Source organism: Bombina bombina, chromosome 2, assembly GCF_027579735.1.
Source record: "Bombina bombina isolate aBomBom1 chromosome 2, aBomBom1.pri, whole genome shotgun sequence".
Classification (NCBI taxonomy): domain Eukaryota; kingdom Metazoa; phylum Chordata; class Amphibia; order Anura; family Bombinatoridae; genus Bombina; species Bombina bombina.
The window spans coordinates 216,758,472-216,772,688 of NC_069500.1; the positions used below are offsets into that span (position 1 = coordinate 216,758,472).

The 14,217-nt window shown below is 36.5% G+C and overlaps 1 protein-coding gene across 1 annotated transcript in view; it reads right to left on the minus strand.

Moving 5' to 3' along the window:
* EDIL3 (EGF like repeats and discoidin domains 3) overlaps nucleotides 1–14,217 on the minus strand; it is a 1,373,680-nt gene that overhangs the window by 262,480 nt on the left and 1,096,983 nt on the right. Inside the window, exon 8 of the mRNA XM_053701474.1 lies at nucleotides 6,357–6,501. Within this exon, the coding sequence (XP_053557449.1) occupies nucleotides 6,357–6,501 (145 nt within the window). The remainder of the gene's footprint in view (nucleotides 1–6,356; nucleotides 6,502–14,217) is intronic.

Consider the following 14,217-nt stretch of genomic DNA (forward strand, 5'->3'; position numbering starts at 1 on the left):
GCTATCTGCCTTTAAGCATTCATTCTATAGACACTAAACTTTCATTAGTCTTCAACTTGTACACACATGTATTAAACATATTTAATACTCCAACAGCCATCAGAAAAAAAAATCCATTATTCAATTCAGTCCAAAACACAAGCAGCATCCTTGAATTGAAGTGTCATGACCTTGGATATAGAAACAAAGCACAAATCCAATTAAATTAGAAAGCCCATCTTTGATAACTCAGGCAGCTTTGAAATTGGGTGTGAAAGATGAAAGACAACAAAAAGCTAATTTCCTGAAGTACTTTTAATAAGTACTCTATTCACTTAAAAAGTCTGATATATTTTAAACGGTAAACGTTGGGTTTTACATTTCTAAATAATTTCTATGTAGGACTATAGGAACCAAATATAATTTAATACAAATAGTATGTGCTCCCCAGTTTAACTTAATGACCAGTACTTATATATTGGCCATTTACTCTGATTTACAACATATTTTAGAGGTTATTAAACAGAAACAAAAAAAATAGCATATTGGGGCTATACAACCTTACTATACTATTGCAATGAAAAAAAAAAAATAGCCTTATGCCTTGTGTTGTTCTCAGAGTTACATAGGTGCTGATTGGTGCATTTGTATCATGTGCAAGCTTCTTGTCAATCAATCTAATGTATAAGAGCATATCTACTAATAGGTGGTTAAGTATGCTCTATTGTCAGTGCGAGGAGCGCAAACATGATTGCAAGATTGCAGTGTTTTTTACACTCAAATCCATATTACAAGTGAAATTTGTTTATGCAAATTCGCACTACTTCATGCTCCCCATATTTTTTATGGGCGGTATTGAACCTGAAAGTTCTTGTAAAGAGTTTGGCCAGGGGAAACAGTTGTACTTAACTATACTATTAACCCCAAAACTGCCACATAGCCCACAGCAAAGTACCCCTCCACACTATTACCTCTAAACCGCCATAGCCCCACATCGCTAAGTCCCGCTACACTATGAACCCCTAAACCACCACACAACCACATCACTAAGTACCCGCCTTTTAACCCCTAAACCACCCCCACACCGCTAAGTACCCGCTACACTATTAACCTCTAAACTGCCATCCCCCCATATCACAAACAACCCCTCTATACTATTAGCCCCTAAACCGACATACCCCCACATCGCAAAGCACCCAAAAACTCTAAACCTTTTAACCAAGTAACCCCCCTAACACCCCCTAAGTTACAAAAAATAAAAACATAACATGACAGAAAAAAAAATAACATTACAGGAAAAAACAACAACCTAACATTACAGAAAAAAAACAACATTGCAGAAAAAAACAAATTACCAATAATAAAAAAATCCTGTTATGCCTATTCTAAAACTAAAGCCCCTTTTGTAGGACATTGCCCTAAAGTGACTTATTTTTCATAAAAAAAATACAAACCCATTCTACAATACAAGTAACCCTCCATCCCCAAAGAAAAGCCTATCTAAAAAAACCTACTCTAAAAATTGCTCTGAAAAGAGCATTTGGTTGAGCATTGCCCTAAAGTTCTTCTGCTGCCCAAAAAAAGACAAAGCCCTATTCTAAAAAAAATCCCACCCAAAAAATGCAGGGTACCCCCTTTATGTAGGGGTACCCTTGCATTGCTATTGGCTTATTTTCATTTTCAAATTCAAATCATCCAATAGAAAAAGCCTTCATTCTATTGGTTGACGTGAATTTGAAAATTAAAATCAGCCAGTAGCAATGCAAGGGTACCCCTATATAAAGGGGGTACGTCACATTCAAAATTCAGAGTGCGGCGGGTGACCGCATGAAGAGGATGACAGACTGAAGATCAGAAGATAGATGAAGATGGATAAAGATAGAAGATGTCTGCCACCAGGATAAAAGGTAAAAGACCGTCGCCACCGAGATGAAGATAGAAGACCCACCGAGATGAAGATAGAAGACCACTGCCGCAATGAAGATAGAAAATTACCTCTGAAGAGAAGCACTGCAGTTGGCAGGCACTTAGGAGTTTGGTGAGTACCATCTTTGTTGTTTAGTGATAGGCTTTTTGGGTGTTTTTTTTTTTTAGAATAGGGTTTTTTTTGGGCAGCAAATGCCCTTTTCAGAGCAATTTTTAGATTAGGTTTTTCTACATAGTTTTTTTTTGTTTGGGGGGTTACTTGTATTGTAGAATGGGCTTGTATTTTAGAGCTTTTTATTTTCGGGTGTGTTTTTTTTTTTTTTTAATGGGACTATAGTTTTAAAATATGCATAACTTGGTTTTTTATGTTTGGTAAAAAAAATTCTATGATAGGTTTTTTGTTCTGTAATGTTAGTTAGTTTTTTTTTCTACAATGTTAGTGTTTTTCCCCTGTTATGTTATTATATTTTTCTTTTTCTATAATGTTAGTGTGTTTTTTTGATAAATTAGTGGGTGTTAGGTTAGGGGTTTTAGGGGAGTTAGCTGGTAAGGGGGTTTAGAGTTTAGTGGATACTTTGGAATAGGGCCTGTGGTTGTTTAGGAGTTAATAGCGTAGAGGGGTACTTTGAGATCTGGGGGGGTGTCAATTTAGGGGTTAATAGTGTAGCCATAATTTAGCAATGTGGGCTATGTGGCATTTAGGGGTTAATAGTGTAGCATGGACTTAGCAATGTGGGGGGGGGGGGGTGTTGGTTTAGGGTTTAATAGTGCAGTGGGGACTTTGCAGTGGACTATGTAGTAGTTTAGGGGTTATTAGAGTGGGAGGATTATGGTGATTCAGGTTACCGCAAGAGTAAGGGTGCATTTTTTCCCCACTATTCTCCCTCCAATGAAGTCTATGGGGGAGTACCGTAACATGGTTGTGATTTTGTAACTTCAGATCGTTGTGTGCATTGGGTAAGTGCACTGGCAAAAACTTTTTACTCCAACTGGTAATATGCACGGTAACCAATACACGCAAAGAGCAGAAGTCAAGCTTATATAGCAGGATAGTGATAAATAGCATTCCACTTGTAATCTAGCCCAAAATGAGGTCTGATCTTCATCAAAGTCATAATTATAGACAAACACAATCTGATACACACTCATTTATACTTTTTACATTTTATTGAATACATGGAGGTATTATTCTCAGTGCAGGCTGAAAAAAGTAAGTGAATGCTTGAATTTAGTAGCTTGTGGATCCTCTTTTAGCAGCAACAACTTCCATCAAACATTTCCTGTAGTTGCTTATATGACTTGCACAACATTGATAATTTATTTTGGACCATTCCTCTATATAAATCTATTTCTGTTCATCAATATTTCTGACTGTCTTGATTGCAATGTTCTCATCAGCTCCTGCCTCTGAATCTCAATTATGTTAAGGATAGGACTCTGACTTGGCCATTCCAAAACAAAAATCTTTTTTTTCCCCAGACATTCTTTAGTTGATTTACTTGTGTGTTTTGGGTCATTGTCTTGTTGCATCACCCAAACTCTTAAGCTTGAGGTCATGGACTGTTGCTGGAAAATGTCTTGATACAAGGTGTCCAGGCCCTGATGCTCACTTCGCCATGTTTCACAGTTGGGATGCGGGTTTGGTGTTAGTGTGCAATGTACTTTTTTCCCTATATATAGAGTTGTGCATTTTTGCCAAAAATTCAACTTTTTTCTCATCAGTCCACAGCACATTGTTGTGGAACCTCCAGGTGGGCAAACTTGAAAAGTGCCGCAATTTGTTATTTAGACAGCAATGGTTTCCTTCCATGAACACATTTCAATTATTTGTTTCAATCTTGCACTGTGAATGATTACTCAATATCTTCATAAAAATATGAAAAGTATAAAAGTTTATAATATTAGTTTAGTCTATAATTGTGACCTAGACTATGATCAGACCACATTTTATGATTAATCAATGCAGAAATACAGAAAACTTTATATAGCCATTGAAAGATAATTTCATTTCATTTGACAACGAGCGTACGACATTTTCCCATGCTAATTAAAATCTCTGAGGTTGTAATAGGGATGTAAAAAAACTAAATATTAGAAGAACAAAGTGGAGGATTAAACAGTTTTCTACATGTTTTAAACACAAACAAATCTCTGTGTTTATGGACTTGATTTAACAACTGTCGGATGGAGGAAGTCTTTTGTGGTGAGCAGACAGCAGTAGACCTAATTGTGCAATGATGCCCCCCCTGCTTACGTGCGGCCAATCGCACACAAGAAGGAGCTGTCAATCATACCAAACAGATCTGGCTATCCATCACCTGAAGTGCGCAGAGAGGTTAAGTAGCCTAGCGAGCCTGAAACACTGGGGCTTAGAAACTGCTATCACAGCTTGGTAAATGGAGCTCTATAACTAAAGGTCTACTCCTATGGGCAATATGTATCAAGCCATCAACCTCAAATACGTTGGAATTCCGCAGCATAATTGTTGCGAGCTTGATCCGACCTAGTTATCAAAGTCTACAGACCGGCAAAAGTTGAAATTTGTGATGTAACATACGATCCGCCGGTCTCAATCCGACGTAGATCAATGCTTACGTCATTACAGATGTTCCGAATACACATTCGTCTCTATCTGACACTTTTTCAAAGTTATCAAATTTCTAACAGGTACGCTCGTGGCTATTCTGGCCCAGTGTACCTGGTTTTCAATCTGCCACCCTGGAGGCCGCGGATGCCATAGAAATCAATGTGAGTCTGAAAGCAGCGAAAGCTTATGTTCGATGCTGCCAGATATCCCATTGATTTATATGGTTTAAAACAAGTTACGTTTACACCTAACACTCTAACACAAGCAATTAAATTAACTAAATTACATATTAAAAAATTCTAACCCTACTAAAATAATTTAAATCTACAATTAAACCTAATAATTACAAATTACTAAATTACCCAAAAAAATAAAAAAAGGTATAAAAAATAAAAAACACTAAAAAAAAAACACATTATCAAAAATAAAAAAGAATTACACCTAATCTAATCCCCATTGCCCTGAAAATGGCATTTGGATGGGCATTGCCCTTAAAAGGGCATTTAGCTCTATTTCAGCCCAAACCCTAAACTAAAAATAAAACCCCCCCAATCAACCCTTAAATAACACTAACCCCCGACGATCCACTTACAGTTCTTGAAGTCCCGCTTGAAGGATCCATCCAGCCGGAGAAGTCATCATCCAGGCATCAAGAAGTCTTCATCCAGACGGCCTCTTCTATCTTCATCTAACCGGCGAAGTCTTCATCCAGACGGCATCTTCTATCTTCATCCATCTGGTGTGGAGCGGGTCCATCCTGATCCGGCGCAGAGCTCCTCTTCAATACGGTCACCGCCGTAAACTGGAACTTGAATGCAAGTGACGCCATCCAAGATGGCGTCCCTTGCACTCCTATTGGCTGAAAGATTTCAATCAACCAATAGGATTAGAGCTGCTAAAATACTATTGGCTGTTCCAATCAGCCATTAGGACGAAAATTTATGAAATTGATCTTTGCTTAACACAGGGATTAATCATTTTGCCTTTATAGTGAAGCTGAATACACTTGTGCAAAACACATTTTTTTTAACTTGAGCACATACTAACACTGATAACTGAGAGGGAATTAGGAAATCACACTGATCTAGCAGTCAACACTTAAAGATCCTGATCTACCTTTATGGCAAACCTGATAAAAAAATAATACTTATCATTCACAAATGTATTTGTTAAATATTGTGACAAATATATTTTGTCTTCTTGTAAAACATTTATATGATATTGCCATTGATATGAATATCTTAACACGTGATTTGTGTAAACATTTTAAAAACTCTTAAAACATTAAATATTTCACTTAAAAGGTAAAATCTAAGCACGCATGAGTTGTATTTGTCTATTAACAATTAACACATTATATATATATATATATATATATATATATATATACACACAAAATCACCCACTGAAATGCCTTGTATCTTTTAGTAACTGCTAAATTATAACTATGTGCAAGTATATCGGTGCATGTGTGTATGTACTATTCACTTCATAGGAAAAAAACTTCCCTATCAGAATTTGATATCTGAAATGCTACACTGTTTTATATGAATTCTGACAATACAAAAATGTACTGAAGGAAAGATATATTGCAAAAATAAATATAGACAACTAAGGAGTTTCAGACAACGTATCTTGAGCTAAAAAATATATGGATGATTTGTCAGCTTTGGAATCTTTTTAATCTTTGGCTGCAAACACAGTTTTTCTAAAACATATAACATTTTCTGTTTTTATCTGCAAACTGTGCTTGTCCAATGATTTTTTTCTTTTTTGCTCACTGGTTCTGATTAAAAGCTTTAATTGAACATGTCTATAAAAAACTGTTTAAGAAAGCTATGATTGTTAAAGGAAGAAAACAAACCTGATAATTCACATCCTAGTAATTCCATTCTTAATGTACAATGCCGTCTGCAGACCTGTGGATACAGCCTTATATACTGAGCTTCAATTGGAGGAGTGAAAGAATTAGCGTAGGGAGTATTATTGTCCACATTTCCTCTGAAAATCTGGGGGGAAAGAAATAGATGTTTTAATGAGTGTGTTGAATCTTACACTCAAGAAAAGATTAATACTAAACTTCTTAGCATTATATATATATATATATATATATATATATATATATATATATAATGAGTGTGTTGAATCTTACAAGAAAAGATTAATATTAAATAAATATATATATATATATATATATATATATATACACACACACATAATCACACAGAGGTGGAAAATATTACTATTGTTTACTAGCCAGGGGTTAAAAGCCACCAGCCCAAGGGGAAAAGTTACTAGTCCACTCAATATTAAATATAGTAAAAATTCAAATGTCTAAGTTGTCCACTGCAATGTCTAAGTCGTCCGGGACCACTGGAAATTTCAAGCTATATATAATATATATATATATATAAAAGGGCTAATGCTTCTATGTATCTTATGTTTTATACATTCCCCATATCTTAATAATGCACTGATGTGGGTCTCTTTCTTACAGTTCAGTCTGGCTCCACATTTTAGAAGGAAGATCAGGTTAAAAAATCCAAAGAAAGTTTATGCTTACCGAATAAATTAATTTATTTCATGGTGGTTAGAGTCCACAAGCCATTACCTGTGGAAATCCATTTCTGACCATTAGGAGGACGCATAAAATACCCAACATACCAAGGTTTTAATCCCTTTCACTTTAATGTTTATCTTAGTTTAACGCATAGCCAAGAAAAAGGAAAATAACAGAGAAGCAGTAAAGGACAAAGCAGGGTAAATGAGATGCAAGCTACAACTGTCACCAACAAGAAAAATAAACAAGGGCAGGTCTCATGGAATCTCACCATCATGAAAGACATGAGTTTATCAGGTAAGCATAAACTTTGTTTTCTTTCATACAGGTGGTAAGAGTCAGTGAGCCATTACATGTGGGATCTAATACCCAAGCAATGTAGTCCACAATACAAAAAATAAAAGATGGGACAAAAAGAAAAGCAGGCACATCATTGACAAGACACTGCAGCCTGGAGAATTTTCCTGCCAAAAGCAGCCTCATAAGAAGCAAAAACAATAGAATAATAAAACTTATAAAGATTTTAGGAGAAGATCAAGTTGCAGACTTGCAATTTTTTTCCACAGAAGCCTCTATTCCTGAAAGCACAGGAAGTAGAAATGGTTCTTGTAGAGTGAGCAGTATTATAAGGTTAAGTACATTTCATTGCCTCCAAGAAAGCCTTACAAATCAATTGTTTTAACCAAGAGGCCAACCTACCTGCCCAGATTTTTGCCCTTACACTGACACGAGAAAAGAACAAACAAGGCTAAAGTCCATCTGAAATTTTTAGTGGCCTGAAGATAAAACTTTTGATTCCCAAACTACATTCAAATTATGTAAAAATCATTCCTTAGCATTCTTAGGAGCTGGACACATAGAAGGAACAACAATTTCCTGATTGATGGTTTAGGAAGAAACCACTTTAGGCAAAAATGTGTATTGAGTCCTGAGAACTGCCTTATCTTGATAGAAATTGAGATAAGGGGACTCATGAGAAAGCATAGAAAGTTCTCAAACTCTTCTGACAGATGAAATAGGTAAAATAAACAAGACTTTCCAAGAAAGAAGCTGAATATCCAATCCATGCATCTATACAAAAGTAAAGTGCATTATCCTAAAAAAACTAATTGAGATTCCAAGGGGCAGGTACCGGCTTAATCACTTAATTCTAACAAGAATCTAAACAAAGGCCTGAATATCTGGTAACTTATAAAGTTTCCTGTCGTACAAAACTAAAAGAGAAGACATTTGACCTTTCAAGAAACTAGCAGATAGATTCTTATTTAATCCCTCCTGAAGAAACTGAATATATATATATATCTTTCGTTTTATAGGTTTCAAGACCGTTGATAATGAAAGAGTCTGAAAAAACTTACACCTAGATTACGAGTTTTGCGTTAGCCTTAAAAAGCAGCATTGAGAGGTCCCAACGCTGCTTTTTTCCTAACGCTGGTATTACGAGTCTGGCAGGTACAGGTGTATAGCTCACTTTTTTCCGCAACTCTAAAATACCGTAAATCCACTTACGTCAATAGCGTATCCCATATTTTCAATGGGATTTTCCTAATGCCAGTATTACGAGTCTTCCTAAAAGTGAGCGGTAGACCCTCTCCTGTCAAGCCTGGTACCGCATTTAAAAGTCAGTAGTTAAGAGTTTTATGGGCTAACGCTGTAACATAAAACTCTTAACTAAAGTGCTAAAAAGTACACTAACACCCATAAACTACCTATTAACCCCTAAACCGAGGCCCCCCACATTGCAAACACTGATTTAAAATTTTTAACCCCTAATCTGCCAAACCAGAGATCGCCGCCACTATAATAAATATTAAACCCTAAACCGCTGTACTCCTGCATCGCAAACACTAGTTAAATTTTATTAACCCCTAATCTGCTGTCCCTAACATCGCCGACACCTACCTACAATTATTAACCCCTAATCTGCCGCCCCCAACGTTACCGCCACTATATTAACTGTATTAACCCCTAAACCTAAGTCTAACCCTAACCCCCCCTAACTTAAATATAATTTAAATAAATCTAAATAAAATTACTATCATTAACTAAATAATTCCTATTTAAAACTAAATACTTACCTATAAAATAAACCCTAAGCTAGATACAATATAACTAATAGTTACATTGTAGCTAGCTTAGGGTTTATTTTTATTTTACAGGCAACTTTGTATGTATTTTAACTAGGTACAATAGTTATTAAATAGTTATTAACTATTTAATAGCTACCTAGCTAAAATAAATACACAAGTACCTGTAAAATAAAACCTAACCTAAGTTACAATTACACCTAACACTACACTATAATTAAATTATTTCCCTATATTAAATTAATTACAATTAAATAAAATAAAGTACAACCCCCCCACTAAATTACAGAAAATAATAAAATAATTACTAGTTTTTTAAACTAATTACACCTAATCTAATCCCCCTAATAAAATAAAAAAGCCCCCCAAAATAATAAAAATCCCTACCCTATACTAAATTACAAATAGCCCTTAAAAGAGCCTTTTGCGGGGCATTGCCCCAAAGTAATCAGCTCTTTTACCTGTAAAAAAATACAATACCCCCCAACATTAAAAGCCACCACCCACACACCCCCCCAACATTATAACCCACCACCCACACACCCAACCCTACTCTAAAACCCACCCAATCCCCCCTTAATAAAACCTAACACTAACCCCTTGAAGATCACCCTACCTTGAGACGTCTTCACCCAACCGGGCAGAAGTGGTCCTCCAGACGGGCAGAATTCTTCATCCAAGCCGGGAAGAAGAGGCCCTCCAGACGGGCAGAAGTCTTCATCCAGACGTCATCTTCTATCTTCATCCATCCGGAGCGGAGCGGGTTCATCTTCAAGACATCCGACGAGGAGCATCCTCTTCTGTCTTCATCCGACGACTAAATGACGGTACCTTTAAGTGACGTCATCCAAGATGGCGTCCCTTCAATTCCAATTGGCTGATAGAATTCTATCAGCCAATCTGAATTAAGGTAGAAAAAAATCCTATTGGCTGATTGGAACAGCCAATAGAATGCAAGCTCAATCCTATTGGCTGATTGGATTAGCCAATAGGATCTGATTGCATCAGCCAATAGGATTTTTTCTACCTTAATTCTAATTGGCTGAGAGAATTCTATCAGCCAATCGGAAGTGAAGGGACGCCATCTTGAATGACGTCACTTAAAAGTACAGTCATTTAGTCATCGGATGAAGACAGAAGAGGATGCTCCTCGTTGGATGTCCTGAAGATGAACCCGCTCCGCTCCAGATGGATGAAGATAAAAGATGATGTCTGGATGAAGACTTCTGCCCGTCTGGAGGACCTCTTCTTCCTGGCTTGGATGAAGACTTCTGCCCATCTGGAGGACCACTTCTGCCCGGTTGGGTGAAGAAGTCTCAAGGTAGTGTGATCTTCAAGGGGTTAGTGTTAGGTTTTATTAAGGGGGGATAGGTTGGGTTTTAGAGTAGGGTTGGGTGTGTGGGTGGTGGGTTTTAATGTTGGGGGGGTATTGTATTTTTTTTTTACAGGTAAAAGAGCTGATTACTTTGGGGCAATGGCCCGCAAAAAGCCCTTTTAAGGGCTATTTGTAATTTAGTATAGGGTAGGGATTTTTATTATTTTGGGGGGCTTCTTTATTTTATTAGGGGGATTAGATTTGGTGTAATTAGTTTAAAAAACTTGTAATTATTTTATTATTTTCTGTAATTTAGTGTTTGTTTTTTTGTACTTTTAGTTTATTTTATTTAATTGTAATTAATTTAATTTAATGTAGGGAATTAATTTAATTATAGTGTAGTGTTAGGTGTAATTGTAACTTAGGTTAGGTTTTATTTTACAGTTACTTTTGTATTGATTTTAGCTAGGTAGCTATTAAATAGTTAATAACTATTTAATAACTATTGTAACTAGTTAAAATAAATACAAAGTTGCCTGTAAAATAAAAATAAACCATAAGCTAGCTACAATGTAACTATTAGTTATATTGTATTTAGCTTAGGGTTTATTTTATAGGTAAGTATTTAGTTTTAAATAGGAATAATGTAGTTAATTGTAGTAATTTTATTTAGATTTATTTAAATTATAGTTAATTATAGTTAGGGTTAGACTTAGGTTTAGGGGTTAATAACTTTATTATAGTGGCAGCGACGTTGGGGGCAGCAGATTAGGGGTTAATAAGTGTACTTAGGTTGCGGCGACATTGGGGGCGGCAGATTAGGGGTTAATAAATATAATGTAGGTTGCGGCGATGTTGGGGGCATCAGATTAGGGGTTCATAAGTATAATGTAGGTGGTGGCGGTGTCCGGAGCGGCAGATTAGGGGTTAATAATATTATGCAGGTGTCAGCGATGTCGGAGGCGGCAGATTAGGGGTTAATAAGTGTAAAATTAGGGGTGTTTAGACTTGGGGTTCATGTTTGGGTGTTAGGTGTAAACGTAAGTTTTCTTTCCCCATAGGAATCAATGGGGCTGCGTTAAGAGCCGAACGCTGCTTTTTTGCAGGTTTTTTTTTCAGCCGGCTCTGCCCCATTGATTCCTATGGGGAAATCGTGCATGAGCAAATTTAGCCAGCTCACCGCTACCGTAAGCAGTGCTGGTATTGAGGTGAGATGTGGAGCAAAATTTTGCTCTTCGCTCACTTTTCTGCAGCTAACGCCGGGTTTAAAAAAAAATGTAATACCAGCATTGTCTGTAGGTGAGCGGTGTGCATAAACTGCTCATTAACACAGCACAGCCTTACTGACAAAACTCGTAATCTAGCCGTTATTTTGCAAAGAACTAAGCATTCTCAAAGCCTGAAATTTAGAACTTTTAAATCTGGATGAAAAAAATGGGTCCTGAGAAAAAAAGATCCTTTCTTACCAGAAGAGTCCAAGGTATTGAGCTGGACATTTGTATGAGATCTGCATACCAAGTTCTGCTGGACCAAGATGGAGCAATCAGAATGACTGATGCTCTCTCCTGCTTGATTATCGCTATTAACCTGAGGAGCTGAACAAAAGGAGGAAAAATGTAAATAAGAGGAAAGGACCAAGGAACCACTAGTGCATCTACTATTTTTGCACATGGGCCCTATGACCAAGCATAGTATCTGGGAAGTTTTTTATTCATATGGGACACCACCATCCATCTATAACTGGAAGACCCCGCCATCTCACTATCCAATTGAAGACTTCTTGGTGTAAAGACCAATCCATTGAATGAAAGGTCTGTCAACTGGAATGTGAATGGCTGAAATTGTACAATGGTTTTGTTCAGGTCAGTTGAGATTATGAGAATCCTCCTTCATTGCTAGGAAACTTTGTTTTCCCTCTTGATGATTTATGTTCGCCATTTCCGTCACATTGTCCAACTGAAATCTTAGGATGACTCTTGCTTAAAAAAGGCCAACTTTGAAGAGACTGTAAAATCGCTCCAGCACATTGATTGGTATCCTTGCCCTATGAGACCAAACTCCTTGCACTGTCCGATATTCATAACCCCCCATCCCGACTAAATGACATCTGTGATAATGACTGTCCAAGAGGGTCACAGAAAAGAGACTTCTTGCAATATAGACTGGTTAATTATCCACAAAGACAGATTGTCTGGACTTGTAATCCAAATAGATTTTCTGCAACAACTCCGTGTAGTCAAAGTTCCACTGTTTGAGCATGAAAATTTGAAGAAGTCATAAATTCAATCTTGGAAAGAGATTTGTGGCTCAAGCTTAACCCTACTATTTCCATGCACTGTGCTACTGAAGGATAAGATAAGATCTGTAGCTTTACACAAGATCTCTGTAAATTCATTCTACAAGGCTCTGTGAGTTGAGTTAGAGATGCATGGAAACCAAATCTGTTACTACACCCAGAAATGTAACCCTGGTTTGAAAAAACTTTGGAATATTGTTTTTCCATTTATGACTGTGAAGAAATTGGAACAGTGTGTATGTGTGAACCTTTACTGATTTTAATGACAGAGAAATAACTAAAATGTCAACCAAGTAAGAAGATACTGATCTTCCCTGACCTTTTATCACAGAAAACAGGGGCTCCCATAACCTTCATAATGACTCTGGGAGCTGCAGCTAATCCAAAAGGAAAATAAATAATCTCAAACTGGAAATTTTTGTCCAGAACGGTGAACCTGAGAAATTGGTATTGATCCCTGTGAATGTGAATATGAAGGTAATCAAGATAAATTGGAGCTAAAGCTGCTGTTTGAATATAATAAGGGGATGTCCTAGTATGTGATGAAAAACAGACCTTTCCTTGCTATAGAAAATATAAAATGATTTAATAGAGCTGCTCACCTTAAGCAGTGTCCATTGAACCAGCCAATCCTGTACCGCTGTTAATGCAACTTCCCCTGGGTTGGCATTCCTGGACAACACAGAGCTTTGAGCAACACCAACTTCTGTGATGCTGCACAGTGGCAAGGCAAATGTACTAGATCTCTGTTTGCAGGGTCTGTGTAACTGAGTGCTGTGAGTGGGTTTCCTCTGCTTTGCAATGTACACAAAAGTAAGGCAGCAGGCAGGTAAGATGCTAGTTTATTGAAACATGAAAGGACAGCAATCAAGTTAGTGAACAAATCCCAACTTTGCAACAAGTCCACTTATGTGTGAGAACACACTTAGTCAGAAAGGTTTAGCTATACAAAATGAACATCTTTAAATACTTTACACAATTGCATACAGTTAACCCTTTAGTGATAAGTTTTATAAAAAAAAAAACACAGCAGAGTGGTGAAGTATAAATTCTAATAGATACAGTGTTAATGGTGAATAATAAAAAAAATCAAAGAAAAGCAACACTTAAAATAAATGAATATATAAAATTATTAAACCACAAAACAGGTTACTGAATATTTATTAACCCATAAGTATTTCCTTTTTGAAGGGATTTTCTATTTACAAAGGAGAGGCACAGCTATGGAAGCGTAATTTGCCCCCTCATATGCTAATATATTTATCTAAGATCTTTGGTAGTGGGAACCCCTTCAGGAAGTAAATAGCATATTGTGGGCACTACATTGATGACATTTATAATTAGATATACACTTATCACTTTATAATCTTTGATATAGTTATTTTATTGGAATCGCTGTGAAAGCTTTTGAAACATAGAGAATTCAATATTGTGAATTGATCAAAAAATATTGTGAACTATTGAAAA